Source organism: Mesoplodon densirostris, chromosome 2 (assembly GCF_025265405.1).
Source record: "Mesoplodon densirostris isolate mMesDen1 chromosome 2, mMesDen1 primary haplotype, whole genome shotgun sequence".
NCBI classification, from domain to species: Eukaryota; Metazoa; Chordata; class Mammalia; order Artiodactyla; family Ziphiidae; genus Mesoplodon; species Mesoplodon densirostris.
The window spans coordinates 35,620,652-35,640,080 of NC_082662.1; the positions used below are offsets into that span (position 1 = coordinate 35,620,652).

General features: G+C 40.7%; 1 protein-coding gene across 2 annotated transcripts in view; it reads right to left on the bottom strand.

Moving 5' to 3' along the window:
- Nucleotides 1-4,387: 4,387 nt before the first annotated feature.
- Nucleotides 4,388-19,429, bottom strand: part of FOXJ3 (forkhead box J3) — a 134,843-nt gene continuing 119,801 nt past the window's right edge. For both annotated transcript variants that reach the window (XM_060089632.1, XM_060089631.1), the window contains 2 exons: nt 7,667-7,774; nt 4,388-7,372 (listed from right to left, as the gene is read on the bottom strand). In XM_060089632.1, coding sequence (XP_059945615.1) covers nt 7,257-7,372; nt 7,667-7,774 — 224 coding nt within the window. In that variant the 3' untranslated portion in view covers nt 4,388-7,256. The remainder of the gene's footprint in view (nt 7,373-7,666; nt 7,775-19,429) is intronic.

Consider the following 19,429-nt stretch of genomic DNA (forward strand, 5'->3'; position numbering starts at 1 on the left):
AAAGGGCCACAGTGGGGAGAAGCAGTGACAGCGGCCAGGCCAGGGATGTGATGAGAAAAGGGGAAGAATTCATCTGTATTGGAATTGCAGGGCCTAACCCTGAGTGTGCCTGGGAACCCGGCTCTATCCCAGGCAAATGTCTCCGGGGACGTGGGCTGCTGGGGAAGACTCGAGTGGCTAACAAGGTTAGGAAGGGAGGAAGAAGCCAGAACCTGAGTGGGGAGCCATCCCGCCCTCCCTGCCCTGGGCAGAATGCCTTCTCTCCTGTCTGCGGCTTATGATCACACACAGACACACTGAGGCACACAGTTGCAATCACGTAGGCGACACAATCACATATCCAGGAACAGACACACGAGCACACAATCACAAGACACACAAGCACAAACATACAAGGTCTGGCTCACACACACGGAGGGCCTCATGAGCACAGTCGGAGTCACACAAGCACTCGCAGTTACCCTGACTTACAGGACCTACACCGCACCCCCACCCCCCAGTCACAGAGCTCATGCACTCAACACGTTCTCACACGGAACCAGAGGACCGTTCCCAGGAAGGCCTCTGCCTATGGACGTCACTCAGGCATGGGAAGGGTGGGAAGTGTCCTTGGACATCTTTATTGCCATTGTCTGGGACAGGAAGTTGCCTCTCTGACGGTCTGGGGGCTGCGTCACGAGAGGGGTGGCCTTCACCCAGTGACATCAGCTCAGGCCCCCGTGCTAGGGTAGGGTGGGTTGGGATGGGTGTGGTGACTGGCCCTGAGGGAGGTCAAGGGCAACTCGGGAGTGCTGTGGAAGAGGCCACAGCCCTCGGTGGCAGCTCTGGGTTCCCGTCCCCTTGCCAACCTCTCACTGATGGTGACCTGGGGCAAATGACTTCACCTCTCTGAGTGGCAATGCCCAGCAGTAAAAAGAAGATAATGACACCAACCTCCAAGGTAACTGGGAGTTGCTAACTCAGATAATTGCTGTCAAGTACTGGGCACAGGGCCTGGCAAATAGTGGCAATAATCATAATGTTTGTGACGGCCCCGGGACTCGCAGGGCTGGGAGGACAAGGGTAGACGCCGCGTGGCAAGGTGTGTGGCAGGCCCGGCCACTTGCCTAAACAAGACCTCAACTGGTCCCAGGAATGCAGAGCCTCAGGAAACTCAGAGCTGGGACTGATGGTGGGGTGACCTTCCCCCCACAACCTCAGAGTAGGTGACAGTGAGCATCAGGAGGGCTGGGCCCAGACAACAGACTCAGAGGCCACTCTGCAGTGGGCCCCCCCCAGTATGTTTATCGCCGAGGACTAGAGGGCTCCTCGGCTCCCCCCAGGAAGCTCTGATGCGGGAGCAGCGTCTGAGGGCTGGCCACTGGGGTCCCTATCTGTCTGTAGGAGCTCCCAGCTCTGGGGGCTGCAGAGGAAGAGAACACAGCCCCTGTGGTAAAGGAAAGCTTCCAAACGAGGAAAGGCACACAGCTGGCAGCCCTGCGCCCTCTGGCGGCCTCCGGTGCTCACTGCGGCCTCACGGCTTTGTTCTAAGGCTCCCCGTTCTTGGCCCTGTAGGGACTGACAGCACAGCGCACTGCAGTGTAGACACTGGGGCTGGATGGCCTGGGTTTGCAATCCCGGCTCTCCTGCTCCAGCTATTATTACCTCTACCACTTACGAGCGGATGACCCTGGGCAGGTGACTTAATCTCTTTGTGGCTCAGATTTTTCCTTTGCAATAGGTTGATAACAATAGTATCTACCACACAGTTGTTTCGAAGGTGAAATCTGATAACCCACAAGTACTTAGAATAAGTAATGTGAAGCAACAAGGAATACATGGTGGCCGTCCTGCTCTGGACTTCCAAGGTCAGCGTTGCTGAAGGCACAGCTTGAGAGCTGGGTCGAAGCAGCCTTGACCTGGGATTAGACTCCGGCTCTGGTGCACTTACCAAATGTGTGCTTTTGCACATGCTGACTAGTTGCTTATCATGTGAGGGAGAGACACAGGGAGGTAAGTCCAAAATCCTCTGGAAAACCCTTTAGGAAGGCACCACACTGGGGAAAAACACACCATCTCAATAAGCCCAACATGGCCATTTTTCCTAATTCTTGGTTACAGTCTGTCTTTGAAGTAGCTGGCTTGCATCCAAGTGCAATGTTGTACAGAATGTGTATCTTTACCCACTGGAATGACACTCAGTGGTGAGATGCTCAGGCAGAGAGGCACCTGGAAGTAGACATCAGTTATGGCCTCAGGTTTGAATCTTCCAACTCGTACTCACTGAGGGGCACACGTTCATCACAGGTAGATACTGTCACATTAAGAGCTCCATTCTTTCTCTTTTTGGCCAAGTGTGTATAATTAAATTCCCATGCTTTGATCGAATGCATTCAGGATGCTGCTGCCTTGTGCCTTACCTCTCTAAAGCAGTTTGCTTTTCTGTAAGCCGGAGCAGTAACTACAGTAACTAGTACAGCATCACATTCTTGTGTAGATCAAGACAATGTGTGAGGAATTTTAAATTCCTGCCAGGAAGATGACTTTCTCCACGCCTCCCCCTCCTCCACATTTCCCCTAATGTACGACTTTGAGCAAGTCACTTCCCTCTCTGGGTCTCAATGTTCTCAACAGCAAAATGTGGGTGCTTTATAATATCAGATGATTTCAAAGGCCCCTCCCAGCTTGAAGCTTTCAAGATAGTTCTGTGATCCTAGGGCATTTTGATGCGGTGAACCCTTCTACGAATGCTAACTGATGCTTACATGGTTCTTCCAGGACTGCTTTGTCTGACTGGTAAGGGCACATCTATAAACAGCAGTCCTTAACACACTGCAACACGGTAAAGCCTTAAGAATGAAACATGCATCTTTATGATCTTTTTTTCATTTGATCAGCACAAAGGTGCACTTTAGCTGTGCCTGAATCAGCACAAAGTGACCAGATCTAACCGTGCCCCCTACTACAGTCTTTCAGAGGCACTGATGGAAAAGCAGAGCTCCTCCAAGTCACACACACACACACACACAGGATGGGGAGGCACTATCCCTGGGTGGAGCAAAAGGAAATGGGCTTTGGAGTCGGGCCCAGACTGAATGATCCCAGATCCTCCACTACCTATGAGAACTTAATTAAGGCAAGTTAATCTCTCTGAGCCTCAGTTTCCCATCGGTAAAATGGTTGTAAATAGGTTTTCCTGATAGTGCTGTATGGGTTAAGTGAGAAGTAGTGAGGGGTCCTGAGCAGGATCATGGGATGGGTGGGAATCTCTCCCCTTCCTGAGTGAGACAGACCGCAGCTTCAAGTCCACTTCCACCAGTGTCATTGGTCTGCCCATTGGTAGCCTCTCTGAGCCTGTTTCCACAATCAGTTCGGGACACCACCACTCATCCTAACTCCAGGGACTGCTGGTGCTTGGCTCTTGACTAGCAAACCGTCACTTCTTTGGCTTCAACCTCACCCTGCGCCCATGCTAATCTAGCTTCCATGCCTGGCTCAGAGCAGTGGTATAAATGGAAACGCCTTCTCCCGTTGAGTCCTTTGAAAACTCAACTTAAAAAGCCCATGCCCACCCCAAGGCTTTCCTAAGCCAATGCCCTAGCCTCAGCATGACCTAACTGCTCACCACCAGAATCTTGCCTTGCCAGGGGGCACCTTCAGAGTAGCTTCCCTGGGCAAGTTCCCTGGGCTGGCATTTGCTCCCTGTCCTGGGTAAGTCTGTACCCCCTACAGCCAGGAACTGTGGCTTTTTCATCTCTAGATTTCTCATGGGAAGGGCTGACACAGTGTGGGCTCAGCAAATGTTAAGAAGTTCCACTTTCACCTTTTGGAAAGAGCACTCTGGGAAGGCAGTGCTGGGGGCAAGACTAGGGTCCAGGGTAGGGGTAGGGACAGGGGCATTCCACTGGAAGGAATAGAGGACGGTGTAAAAAACATGACGTTGGAGTCAAATGATCTGGATTCAAACCTTAGCTCTACCACTTGCCAACAAAGGATCTGGGGAAGCCATCATACCTCTACTTGAGTTGTTCCCACATGTAAGATGAGGATAACAATATCTACTTAGCACAGCAGGTGGCACATACTGAGTACTTTTTATGTTCCAGATGCTGTTCTAAACGCCTTAATTAATTTAATCCCTCTACCACTCCAGGAGGTATTATTCTCATTTTATAGGCACTGTAAATGAGGAAAATGAAGCTCAGACAAATGAAATAATTTCCTCAAGTTCACAGAGCAAGTGAGATGTTCAACGAACAGCAGCAATGACTGTTCTCAGGCAGCAGTACATGGGACACAATCTCTGAGACCCCAAGGAATGACTAACTCCAGGCTTTCTGCTTCTGGACTAGCTCCAATCTTGTTCCCTCAACTGCAGCAAATGACACAGACCAATTGGTGTTGTAAATAGAGTTAACATAATATATTTATTTTAAGTGCCATTCATGCATATCACTTCTGGCAGCAACAATCCTAATGACACTTGGGATATTTCTTTACAGCACTAAACAGTTACAAAGAATGGGTGCCGTTCATCATAGAGGCAAAATATGAAATCGTGCAATAGCAAAACTGTAGAAACATTAAAACACTGACTGTCCAACAGCAGTACAGAGAGCAGATTGTGTTTGCACAAAAAGCCAATGCATTTTCATCACATATATACAATATAGATATGTACACATCACCCTCTGAATGAACAATATCAAAATACTCTATTCCATTTGAAATAATCCCCAGATTGATTCCCTCCCACTTCAAAGGACATCTGAGAGACATGTATTTACAAGAACATACATGAATACATTTACATTTCAAAAACTGCCACAAATGCCAGTCGGATTATTCTCCTGGACAGAGTACCCCCATTTGATTATATGCATTTATGATTCTTTTCCCCAAAAGCCTTCAGTCAATTTAAGCCCAAGACAGAACTTGCTCTGCATGTACAACTACCAACTGAGATGGCCACTAGAGGGATGCTCTGCGCCTCACCAGGGAGCCTTGTCTGGCTGGAGCCCGTGAGAGAGCCTGCCCTCGGCTCCCTGGCCACAGGAACCACTAGTGTGGGATGGGTCTGGATGGAGGCTCTGCCTCCAGGGCCATTCATGGTAAGTTTAAATTCTCACAGAAATATTGATCACTGCAAATCAATAAATGATTGCTAAATGGGAAATTAGCTTCACACAGTTTGTAACATCTTCATCAGCGGTTTCTACTTGAATCACTCAGTATAAGCTACTGCATTCTAATACCCAAATTGTTTAAAGTGCACACTGCTACCCACACAATTTATAGTTTCAAAACAGCTATTTTGGTATCTAGAGAACCGTGACTTGAGCAGACCACTGAGAATCACCCCCTTTTCCCCAAGCTTTTACTCTGCAGGCTGCTATCTCATCTTGATTGGCTGCCTTTCCAGAATCCTCTGATTTTTACTGATCCAAGGGGCTGGAACTGAGTTTCCTTTTTCATGCCAAGCAGGATCCAAACAACAGGAATATAAAGCCCTTCCCTCCTCCTCAACCTCACCAGCCTTTACCATGGCTGGCTTCCCAGTGATTCATTCAAGGCAACACTCCACTAAAAAAAAATACCCAAAGACGTTCACAAACACTCTCACATACACACACAGAGAAACAAAGGTGTTTGTTTAGTTCAAGTAGAGATTACTCAACCACGGAATCAGTAAGGGTAATTAAAGTGACTTAATAAGCATGGCTGATAGAGACTAGAGATGCTAAAAAGCAACCAGTGAGCAGTTAGTACTCCTTGATTTGATGGAACATCATTTCCCCACTAGGACTGAAAAATTCTGCTTTTTTTTTCTGGTCTAAAGAACCAATTCAAAATCTATTCATTAAAAAAAGAAATCTCATTTCTCTTAGTTTCATTACAAAACTAAGACAATCAATCCATGCAAAGTAACTGTGAAATAAAACAAAACAAAAAACAAACAACTAATAAAAACCCCGAAGAGGCAGGATGCATTTCAAAGAGAGGAACCAAACATCATGCATATACAGACACACAGGACAACAGAAACAGGAGGCCACTCCACAGTAACTGCACTGAAGACGGAGGCAAATAAAATCCATGTGTGGCTCTACCCTCCTTTCAGTGCTTCCTAAATGGAAAGAGAATGAGGGGGAAACTTGCTATACAAACACTGCCCTGCTGTTCTGTTGCCCAAACGAACTCTGATTCAAATTCCAGAAAATCCTACTTAGCAAATAAGTCTCAATTAGAAGGAATGCAAAGATAGAGAATATACTCACATGGCAGGAGTAATGATAAAGAGAATGACACAATCTCTCTCTGATTGTCTTGTCTGTAAACTCTTATCAAGAAAAATAATTCTGTGCTTTCAGACACTGCATTTCTCCTTAATGAACCCAAGAGGAGTTGAGCATTCACAGAAGATAGCAATAAATATTAAAATAACACTTCTGAATAATAAATACATAAGTGAATGTGGAGACACTGATTTGCTTCAAAAGCCAAGCAGTGCCCAGCTTCTAATCAAACACATTTAGAACTGGCATACAATGCAGACTTAGAAAAACAGATGCTGACACGGCGCAACATGAACTGTAGAATCCCCCAGGCATCAAAAAAACATTTGGTCAGTCCTTCATGCTGCTCAGGAACAACATGCCCCTTTGGACTGTTTGGAGAGTATCAAACTCTGGGTTCTCTGGCTTACTGAGTAGAACTCAATACTCACATTTCCGAAAAAGATTAAATAAGGGGAACTGGGCTTTGAAAAAATCTATTTCCTTTCAGTTGCCTACGTCAGTTAAAAGCATCCTGCCGAAAATAGCCTAACAAGGAATAAAAACTCACAGTAACTTTCTTTTCAAGACATAATAATCCAATTAGAAAAAACTGAAGCCTTTCAATAATTTTTGTACATGTATTTACACATATGCATCTATAAACTGCTTGCAGCAAAATAGGCTCTGTCTGAAAAATCAGTCTGGCACTTGTGGTCAACATCAAACTGACACAAATATGCAAAAGCCGTTCAAATCACACAACAATTAGGAGCTACATAGGGCAGCTGGCAGGGAGACAAACATGTAGTACTTGTCTGGGTCGGATAAAAGCAGTAAGTTATCCAGCAAAAATCTTTCTGATTGTCTTCAAAAAAATTTTCGGTAACACTGGTAAAATGATTAGAAACTTTGTTTTCTCAACTGGATTCTCTCAAACCTTTCCCTTCACTGCACAGAAAGGTAACGCTTGGGTCTGCCTGGTGCCTTGAGAAACAAGCTCTACACAATTGAATCCCAATCAAAGTCATCCTGGATGTCATCTGGAGGCAGAGAGCGCCGCATCTGGAAGGCTTGGGAAGGCATCATGTGCTGCTGGTTCATGGCTCCGTGATGGCCTGGAAGGAAGGAGGCAATGTCAGCAGTGACTTGGGAGAGGATAAAGGAAGAAAGAAACACACACCTATTGAACACTTCCTATGTGTGCCAGGAACTCAGTGCATATGCTCTCATTTACCCACCCAGAAGCCTCTACAAGGTGGCTCTTATGATCCTCATCTTACAGGTATTCTGCACCCCACCCCTCTGAAACAGGGAATTCACCCGCTCCTGAGGCAGCTGTCGGGACAGCTAAAGCCTTTTTCAGTATTAAACTCCAAGTACCAATCCCAACACACCACACCCCAAATTACCTGCAATTGTTGTTCCTGGAGTGCTGAGTGCCTGCGGGATGTGAGGATAACCAGGGGGAGGCATCACTGAAGGAGCGAGATTTTGCCTGGAGTCTATGTACAAATTTCCTAATCAGATTGTGAAGAAGACAGAAGGAAAACATAGTACCATAAGTAAAGCAAATCAAACATAAAAATCTTAATAGAATTGTTACCTAAAACTAAATTAAGCTGGTAAAGCGAGGAAGAAAAGGGAAGGAAAAATCACTCCTTTTAGATGCTAAAACTCTGCCAAAGGTGGTGCTGGATTTTCAAACACGGTGCCAGGTTGGGTGTGAGTACACTGGTACTAATTCTGGCACTGCCTCTAACTCTCTGGAAGCTCGTAGGTAAGTTAAGTCTGTTGTTGATACATACCTCATTATAGTTCAAAAGCATTTTCATATCCCATTACTTCATCTGAGTCTCCCCCTAGACCCACAATGAAAGCAAGACAGGGATTACCCCCATTTTATGGATGAGGCAACAAGGGGCTCAGAAGGCTGAGGAGACTTGCCCAAAGACACATCAGTCTGACAGGGCCTAGGGCTAGAATTCAGTTCTCCTAACTCACGGGCTCTTTCCAGTAATGGTTGTCTCTATTGCCCTGATTTTCCCATCCTTAAAGCAGACCTAAGTGTGCCCTAGCTGATTAACAAAGTGACTGGAGGCACAAAGTGACAGGAAAGATTTGTATAAAGTAAAAGAGCTATATCAAAGGTGATTAAAAACATTATTTAGAAGATGTGTAGATGGGAAACACAGATCTCATTTAAATAGCATTTCAGAAGGTTCTTAAGTTAATATGCTTTCACTGACAGCAGCCATCAAGTATAATAGCTCCAGAATGTCAATTACATTGCATCCTAATGCAAAACAGAAAGGGAGGGGAGGAAAAATCATGCAACCTCCCACAATAACTCCTGGGGAAGAACCACCATAACACTGGTTTATATTATATGAAACATCCAGAATTCTGGAAAGGCTATTTCCCTAAGGTATTCTAGTGTTTCACACAAACTATACTTGCATTCTAGGAATGCTGTAATCAAACTAGAAAACAGCAGTCATTTTCCCAGAGGAAACTAGAAAGGGAAGAAAAATCTTCGTTTTATATTCATGGTAGGGCACACTATATTTGGCTGCTCACAAGTTTTCCACCTGCCACTGGAAAGTCAGACTGTCCAAGTTTGAGATAGTCTCAGAGATAATCTAATCAAGCCCTACTTCTGTTCATGTAGGTGAGGAAATGAGACGAGAGAAAATGAGAAAGAACCAGGAACAGAACCCAAGAGTTCTGACTTCCAGCCACTGCCTCCCAAGATAACATGCCTTTTTATAGTAAAGTTTAAAGTCAGAACTGATCTCTCTGACCAATTTACCATACTGAAGATTTAGGAAGAAAAGAAGAGAAAAGTTATACTAATAAAAGTTATACTAAGTTACAGCTCTAGTATATTTTTGCAGGAGAAAAAATGTGATTGGCCTTCACATTCGTGGCTGATGTACCTTTTAAAGGCTGCAGCCAGCTAGAGGGGCTGCCCTCCTCTGAGTAATATGGTCATTCACTTACCAACGACATCCCAGCCTCCATCCTGCAAAATCTTAGCTCTCTTTCTACTTATCCTTAACAACTCAAGTCATAAGACAAAACCTAATTTTTATTGGAGATTAATCTGTTTATATATATATTTTTTCATTTCTCTTTTGGCTTAGTAATTCTTACCTTAAAGGAGGAGACAGGTGAGAATTAGAGAATTATGGAAATAAACAAGATTATGGGAATAAATAGACACCCACATTAAACAAATGGCCTTAACTTTTTGAAACTTGTCACATTCATACGATTTTATTTTCATACAGAGATTCTCATTACTCCTCATTTTTTTCCCATGTTCTCATTACAGACTGAACAATGAGAGTCTACTAGGACTTTTTAAGCAAGAAATTAACTTATAATGCAGTTTCCAAAGATGTTTGAGATCCTATAACATTTAGAATGTAGTTATGAGAATTTATAAATCTATACTGTGCTGTACACCTAAAACTAATATAATATTGCAAATCAACTATACTTCAATAAAAATCTAATCACACAACATACTTCTTGAAAGTAGACTGTTGTTGAATGACCATTCATTCATTCAAGAAGTATTTGTGCTAGGCACAGCTCTACGCACTAGAAATACATAAATAAAGAAACAAACTCCCTGTCTTTTTGGAGCTGGTTCTCAGGGGATTGGGAGGGGTGAAGACGGGAGGGAGGAAAATAAAGTAAATTATATAGTATGTTATACACGCTACACAGAAAAATAAAGCAGGGAGAGGGGAAAAGGAGTGCTGAGTAGGTGCCATTTAAGTAGGATGGTCAGGGAAGGCATCACTGTAGTAGGTGCTTTTTTAGGGAAAAACTTGAGTCATGTGTCTATCTCGGGAAGCTCACTCAAGATAGAGGAAAGAGCAAGTACAAAGGCCCTGAGGTAAGGGGAGGGGAGGGGAAGGGAAAAAGAGGCAAGGTCAGAGAGTAATGGGGGACCAGACTGTGTAGGGCCATATAGGCCACAGTAAGGTCTTTGGTTTTTACTGAGAAAAATGGACACTAATAAAGGGTTTTGAGCAGAGAAATGATCAGACTTCTCTGGCATATAGAATCCCACTTATCCTGCAAAGTCCAGCTGAAATGTGCTGTCTTGTATGAAGCTTTTCTTTTTCCCTAGGACAAGTAAGCCTCTTTCTCTTATTCCCATTGCCCTGTGGTAGAAATGTAGTCCTCCTAATACTGTATTTCTTGGTAGACTTGTCTCACCTATCAGGCTGTGAGCTCCTTGAGATTAGGGACTATTCTAGAGTCACCTCATTATTCCTAGTCCCCACTATGTAGTCAGGCACAGGAAAGGTGTAAATAAATGTTTGCTGAATTAATGCACATCTACTTGTATTTAATGACCTTTAAGCAGAGCATCAAATTAAGAACAGCACAACTAGAGGACTTAAACATTACTGGAGGATTTAAACATTTTGGGCAAGATAAATTGTAAATACAGGTAAAATGATTTAGGAAGAAGAGGGAATACACTGTGTACTACAACATCTTTTTCTCCTTCCCCCGTCCACACTAACACATTACAACACTAGTTTCTGGCATCTCTAAGGAGGCCAAAGAGGTATTTACCAAAAGGGGAGTATTGAAGACAGACGGGACAGGGAAAGTTTGAAGGATATGGAAAGGCTGTATTCTGGGAGTCAAGACCTATATCTAAATGAACTTTGTAATTTCAGGCAAGTCACTTTCTCTCTTTGGATCAGTTTCCTTACCTGTTAAATAAAAGGATAACAGCTTTAACAGCTCTCTGAAGTTCCCTCTTACACTACATTTCTAAGAAAATGTGGTAAAGAATTACTGGGTGGTAGAGATAAGAGAAATGAGATATCTGAAAAAATGTGAAAGACAGGGACGCAAGAAGGAGAATGAAAGAATAACAGAAAGTGGCTAGGACTTAAAACAAAAGGAAGCAGGCTGGCATGTAAAAAAACCTGAACGTGGGACTTCCCTGGTGGCACAGTGATTAAGAATCTGCCTGCCAATGCAGGGGACACGGGTTCAAGCCCTGGTCTGGGAAGATCTCACAGGCAGAGGAGTAACCAAGCCTGTGCACCACAACTACTGAGCCTGCGCTCTACAACCCATGAGCCACAACTACTGAGCCCACGTGCCAAAACTACTGAAGCCCACACGCCCAGAGCCTGTGCTCTGCAACAAGAGAAGCCACCACAATGAGAAGCCCACGCACTGCAACGAAGAGTAGCCCCCGCTCACTGCAACTAGAAAAAGCCAGTGTGCAGCAACAAAGATCCAATGCAGCCAAAAATTTTAAAGAAATTTTAATTAAAAAAAAAAAAAACCCTGAATGTTTGTGAATAGGCATCAGCAGGCATGAGGTGATAGATACTTAACACCAGAGCTGATCACACAAAGTGTTGACAAAAGTCAACATGGCTTGGCAGGCCAGGGATCACTAAAGTTCTTTTGACTCAGAAGGAAAAGACTTAAAGGGGAAGGAAATTGGGAGACAAATAAACACTGAGGGAAAACTACAGGTCTTCTGCATCTGACAGGCTATGAATGGAGTAACACTGAGAATCAAGAAGAAGTTGGGGGGACCGTAGAGGGAAAGGAAGTGCTGGCAATAAAAGGGAAAGATGGCAGAAAAAATTAAGAGAATCATAAAAACCAGAACCAAATAATCAAGGTCAAGGATCAAGTAGAGATGACCACAGAAGTCTACTAACAAAGGGCTTTAGGGAAATAACCCAGGATCTCAGTCTAGAGAGAATCTAGAAGAGATGCCTGGACACTCTGACAGAGGACAGCAGCAGATGGAAAGTGCTTCTTCCATGACCAAGAGTACCCAGTTCCAAAATCAAAAGGTATTTTTGGACCTTTCTTAGAGATTTAGGCCACAAAACTGAAGAAAGTCTTGTTTCACCCTACAGCTTTGAAATTGCAGAAAGGGGAGCTACTGGCTAGCATGTACAACGGCCTTCTGAAATGGCCTTCTCTTAAGACTGACCCACATCTTCTTCTACCTGTCTTTCCTAGAATTCCCTGATCTGAAGGCAACAATCTGAGCAACACAGGGGCTCACCCCCAAACACACATGCATACTGATGTACATATAAACTACCCAAATTCACTTAGTACTTTTAAGGTTGACTGAAATGGTTTAAGGTGATTTGGAAAAGAGAATGTGGCAGCACTTTGAAGGGACAATTTTCGTTGAACAGGGAAAAAAAGAAAGGAAGAGAGGAGAACCAAGAGACAATGGACAAAGTATGGTACACCTGGTCTAGGACTTCAAGCAAGCTAGAAAAGTAAGTGATGTATCCTGAAAGGGACAAATTATAGGCTTAGAACCTATCAGAGGACCAAAGATAAGCTGTCCACGCCACACAGAAGAATAGATTAAAAAGATGGAATAGAAGAAGACAAAAAAGTAAAAATACATGCCAAATCATAAAGATCTTTATACTTAAACATGAAGATAGGGAGAATTCTGGGAAGATGGTGGAACAGGAATCTAGATAAAATTGCATGGGTAAAATCTAACATAACTAGTTTGCAACTCTGGACTCTCTAAAGAAGGTTCACAACTTGCAGAAGAAGGCTTGGTTGGCAAATTGCAGTTAATTTTGGTGAATTTCAGCTCTTAGCACAGATATAGCTACCTATCCCCTCACTCCTACCCCCATGGCAAGCAGCTGGAACAGCTTATACAAACCCTACAGGAGCCAGTGTGGGCAAAAAGGGTACTGTCCACCAAATACTGGGGATCTGTGCTCTGATCACTGATTGTTGCTTCTGATTACAGAGTTGCAGACAAAAAGGAGGGTGGCCATTATTGCTGCATCTCCTCTCCTCTGGCTGAACTGATTTCCAGGAGATTTAAAGGGCTGCTGCCCCCTTTCCCCTCTTTCTTTTCTTTTTTCCCCTCTGGGAGCCAGACATTAAAGACTAGGATACTGAAAAACAACTGCATATGCAGGGCAAGTTAAAAAGTGACCACCCATGCCAAAAAAAAAAAAATAAGCGCAGGCTCAGAGAAAACCTGAAAAGATCTTAAGTTTAAACCTTAAGTTGATCCTCAGCACAAGGATAGCCTGTAACAATCAAAAAAACAAAAACAGTAACAAAATCCTGCAAACCCTTGGGAAGAGGAAGAATCTGATTTCCACAGGTATCACATTAATAGATTCAAGTGTATAGTTTTCAACAACAACAACAGAAAAAATTACAAGGCATAAAAATAAACAGGGAAGTATGGCCCATTCAAAGCAAAAACAAATCCACAGAAACTGTCCTTGAAAAAAATCCTAATGGCAGATCTACTACGCAAAGATTTTAAAACAACTTTACAGATGTTCAAAGACTAAAGGAAGATGTGGAGAAAATTAAGAAAGCAATGCATGAACACAATGAAATATCAACAAAGAGAAAACATAAAAAAAAAACCAAAAAGAAATTCTGGAACTGAAAAGTACAATAACTGAAATTAAAAATTCACTTAAGGGACTCAAAGAAGAGCAGGCAGAAGAAAGAATCAGCAAATGTGAAGACAGGATAGGACAATGGAAATTATCAAGGCTGATTAACAGAAAGAAAACAGACTGAAGAAAAGCAAACAGGGCCTAAGGGACCTATGAGACACTATCAAGCAGACCAATTATGCATTGTGGGAGTCCTAGGAGAAGAGAGAGAAGAAGGGGCCGAAAGAATATCTGAACAAGTAAGAGCTGAAAACTTCCCAAATTTGACGAAAGACAGGAATATAAACATCCAAGAAGCTCAGCGAACTCCAGGTAAGATGAAGTCAAAGGGACCCACACCAAGACACATTATAATCACATTTTCAAAAGCCAAAGATATAGAGAGAATGCTGAAAGCAGCAAGAGAGAAGTGACTTGGCACATATAAGGGATCCTTAATAAGATTATAAGCAGATTTCTCATCAGAAGTTTTACAGGCCAGAGGTAGTGGGCCAATCTATTCAAAGTGCTAAAAGAAAAGTGTCAACAAAGAATCCTATACCTGGTAAAAGTGTCCTTTCAAGAGTGAGAGAGAAATTAAGACATTCCCAGATAAATAAAAGCTAAGAGAGTTTGTTACTGTTAGACCTGCCCCGGAAAATAATGCTCAAGAGAGTCCTGCAGGAAGAAATGAAAGGACACTACACAGTAACACAAAGCCGTATGAAAAAAGTAAAGATCTCAATGAAGGTAAATACATGGGCAATTATAGAGATAGCATTATCATAACAATGATTTTTAACTCCACTTTTTGTTCTATACATGATTTAAGAGGCTAAAATGTTCTCTAAAAACTATTAGTATAAAAGCTCATATTATTGTAACTTTGGCTTGTAACTTCACATACTGTTGTCTACATGATTTAAGAGATTAATGCATTTGAAATAATTATTAGTACATGTTTTGGGCCACACAATGTAGAAAAATGTAATTTTGAGACATCAACAACCAAAAGAGGTGGAAGTGGAGCCGAAAAGGAGCAGAGTTTTTGCATGTTATAGAAGTTACATTGGTATAATTATATTCAAATTAGAGTGTTGAAACTTTAGGATGTTAAATGCAATCCCCAAGGTAACCACAAAGAGCTACAGAATATACACAAGAAGAAATGAGAAAGGAATTTAAACATTTCACTACAAAAAATTAACTAAACACAAAAGAAGACAGTAATGCAGGAAATAAGGGACAAAAAAGCTACAAGGCATAGCAAAGAAATAGCAAAACACAGAAGTCACCCCTTACCAGTAATTCTTTTAAATATAAATGGATTAAACCCTCCAATCAAAAGACAGAATTGGCAGAAGTGGATAAGAACACATGATCCAACCATATGCTGACTATAGAAGACTCACTTGAGATCCAAAGACACAAACAGATTGAAAGTGAAAGGATGAAAAAAGATATTCCATGCAAATAGTAACCAAAGGAGAACAGGGATTGTTGTACTAATATCAGACAAAATAGACTTTAAATCAAAAAATGTTACAAGAGATGTCTTGTGAAGTCCTATTTCTTGTAAAGAAGGACATTATATATCAACAAAAGGTGCAATACAGCAAGAAGACAGAACAGTTACAAACATTTATGCACCTAATAACATACTGTAAAACATATGAAGCAAAAACTGACAGAACTGAAAGGAGAAATAAACAACTCTACTATTACAGTTGGAGACTTAAATACCCATTTTCTCAATAATGGATAAAATAACCAGACAGAAGATAAGCAAATAGAGGATTTAACACAATAAATCAACCTGATCTAACAGGCATATATAGAACATTCTACCCAACAACAACAGCATACACATTCTTCTCAAGTGCACATGGGACATTTTCCAGAACAGACCATATGTTAGGCTACAAATCAAGTCTCAATGGATTTTAAATGATAGGTACCATACAAAGTATCTTCTCTGACCATAGCAGGATGAAGTCAGAAATCAAAAACAGAAGTAAAAATGGAAAATTATCAGATTTGTGGAAATTAAACAACACACACTTAACCAATGGATTAAAGAAGAAATTACAAGGGGGATTAGAACATACTTAGAGATGAAGGAAAACAAAAATACAACATACCAAAGCTCACAGGAAACAGCAAAAGCAGTGTTAAGGGGGAAATTTATAGCTATAAAGACTTACATTAAAAAAACAGACCTAAAAAAGAAGAAGAAACCAAACCCAAAGCTAACAGAAAGGAAGAAATAATAAAGATTAGAGCAGAGATAAATGAAATAGAGAACAGAAAAACATCAGAGAAAAATCTTTAACACCAAAAGTTGGTTCTTTGAAAAAAAATCAACAAAGTTGACAAACCTTTAACTAAATGGACTAAGAAAAAAAGGACTCAAATGAGAATTGAAAGTGGTGACATTACTATTGATTCTACAGAAATAAAAAGGATAAGAGAGTTCTTTGAACAACCGTATACCAACAAACTGGACAACTTAGATGAAACAGACAAATTCCTAGAAACACAAAGTCAACACAGACTGAATCATGAAGAAAGACAAAAATCTGAATAGACCTATAACGAGTAAGAAGATTGAATACTTAATCAAAAATTTCCTGTACAAAGAAAATCCCTGGATCTGATGGCTTCATGGGTGAATTCTACCAAACATTTAAAGAAGAACTAAAACTACAGACCAATATCCCTTATGAACCTTGATGCAAAAATTCTTAAGACAATAGCAAAATGAATCCAGTAACATGATAGAAGGATTATGCACACCATGCATGACCAAGTGAGATTTATTCCTGGAATACAAGAACAGTGCAACATATAAAAACTGACCAGTGTAACATACCACATTAACAGAATGAAGGGGATAAAAACCCACATGATCATCTCAACTGACACAGAAAAAGTATCTGACAAAAGTCAACACCTTTCATGATAAAAACACTCAACAAATTAGGAATAGAAGGAAACTACTTCAACATAACAAAAGCCATGTACGAAAATCTCACAGTGAACATCATATTCAGTGGTGAAAGACTGAAAGCTTTTCCTCTAAGATCAGGAACAAAGCAAAGATGTCCACTTTCACCACTTCTATTCAACATAGTACTAGAAGTTCTAGCCAGAGCAATTAGGCAAGAAAGAGAAATAAAAGGCATCCAAACTAAAAAGGGAGAAGTAAATTTATCTCTGTTCACAGATATAATCTCATACATAAAAATCCCTAAAGATTACACACAGAAAAACTGTTAGAATAAATGAATTCAGCAAAGTAGTAGGATACAAAGTGAACATGCAAAATTCAGTCACATTTCTATATACAAACAATGAACAATCTGAAAAGGAAATTACAAAAACAATAAACTACTTAGGAATAAATTAATTACAGAGATGAAAAACTTGTACAATGAAAACTAAAAAACATTGCTGAAGAAATTAAAGACATAAATAAATAGAAATGAATCTCATGTTCATGGACTGCAAGACAATATTGTTAAGATGTCAAAGCAATCCACAGATTCAATGTAATCCATATCAAAAATCTTGATGACTTTTTTTGCAGAAATAGAAAATCCCATCCTAAAATTCATATGGAAGCTCATGGGACTGTGAATAGCCAAAACTATCCTGAAAAAGAACAGCAAAGCTGGAAGACTCACACTTCCTGATTTCAAAACTTACTACAAAGCTACTACAGTCAGACAGTGTACTGGCATAAAGACCAATGGAACAGAATAGAGAACCCAGCAATACACACATATATAGTCAAAATGATTTTTGACAAGGTGTCAACACCGTTCAATGGGGAAAAGACAGTCTTTCAAGAAATGGTAATAGGACAATTGGATATCCACACACAAAAGAAATTGGACCCTTATATAACACCATATACAAAAATTCACTCAAAATGGGTCAGACTTACATGTAAGACCTAAAACTTTAAAACTCTTAGAAGAAAACAGAGGGCAAGAGCTTCATGACATTGAATTCCATAATGATTTCTTGGATACTATACCAAAGGCATACACAACAAAAGAAGAAAAAAAAAGACACTAACAACACAGTAAAAAAGAAAAAAAAAAAGAATGGGAGAAGTATTTGCAAATCATATATCTGGTAAGGAGTTAATACCCAGAAATATAGAGAATTCCTAAAACTCAGCAGCAACAAAAACCCAATCAAGAAATGGGCAAAGCTATTAAAAACAAAAGAAAAGAAAATAACAAATGTTGGTGAGGATAGAGAAAAATGGAACCCTTATGACTGTTAGTGGAAATGTAAAATGGTACAGCTGCTGAGAAAAACAGTATGATGGTTCCTCAAAATATGAAACATAGAATTACCGTAGGATCTAGCAATTCCACTTCTGAGTATATACCCAAAATAATTGAAAGCAGGGTCTTGAAAAGATCTGTCCACTCATGCTGACAGCAACATTATTCACAATAGCTAAAACATGGCAGCAACCCAAGTGTTCATTAACAGATGAATGGATAAGCAAAATGTGGTATGTATTATATGTACAATAGTCTTAAAAATAGCCTTATACATATATTCAGCCTTAAAAATGAAGAAAATTCTAACATATGCTACAATATGGATGAACCTTGAAGACATTATGCTAAGTGACAGCCACAAAAAGACAGACATTGTATGATTCCACTTATACGAGGTACTTAGAATAGTTAAAACTCAAGACACAAAAACTAGAATGTTGGTTGCCACAGGCTGATGAAGGGATGAAATGGGTGGAGAGGTCTTGTTGAGTAAGTATAGAGTATTTGCTTTACAAAAATGAAAAGAGTTATGGAGATGGATGGTGTTGATAATTGCACAACATTATGAATGTATTTAAATACCACTGAACTGCACACTTAAGGATGATTGGGACAGTGAATTTTATGTGTATTTTACCACAATAAAAATAAATTTTTTGCAATTTATTTTAACAGGAACCAAAAAAGAAGTGACAAAAGGAGAGAGAGAAGCTAAAGCGTTATTTAAAAAAAAAAAGTTTAGTGGCTTAGTATCCGGCACATAGAGGGCATTCAATAAATTCGGTTAATACTAAGTACCTCCTATATATGCCAGGCATTGAATGAGGCTCTTCTATGAATATGATTTATGAAATGAATAAGCCACCAAAATCACACAACCACTGAGACTTTCAAGTTAGGTAAGCTATTCAAGTGGAAGAAGCAAAGATGGAAGATTTCTTTTGTATCAAAAGACACAAATGAAGATTTCACAAAAAGGACTAGGGATCTTGAGAACTTAGAAAGACCAAGTATGTGAAATAATTTAGGATAATGACTGAAGGAAGCCACTCAGGATAGAAAAGAGAGCTTTTTAGCATCAACTCTAAAAACAAGACAATGTACAGAAAAGAAAACTTGGAGATAAAGGCATCAAGACATTAAAATGAAGAGAGAAAGAACTTGGATATTAAACACAGAATGTAAACTTGAGAAAACTGTAGGCTCTGCAATCAGAGTAAAGGAGGTGGCTACAAGGGTAAAAAATAAAGGAAGAAAGTGAGATGAAAAAATACAAAGCACCAATTTTGAGTTCAGAGTAAAACATAAATGAGACTACCGTTATGTATACTCTTCATATACACTCTGAACTTTAATTTTTTTAACATTCTTAGAAGATATATAAAGATGTATTGATTTTCATTGCAAGTCTATACAA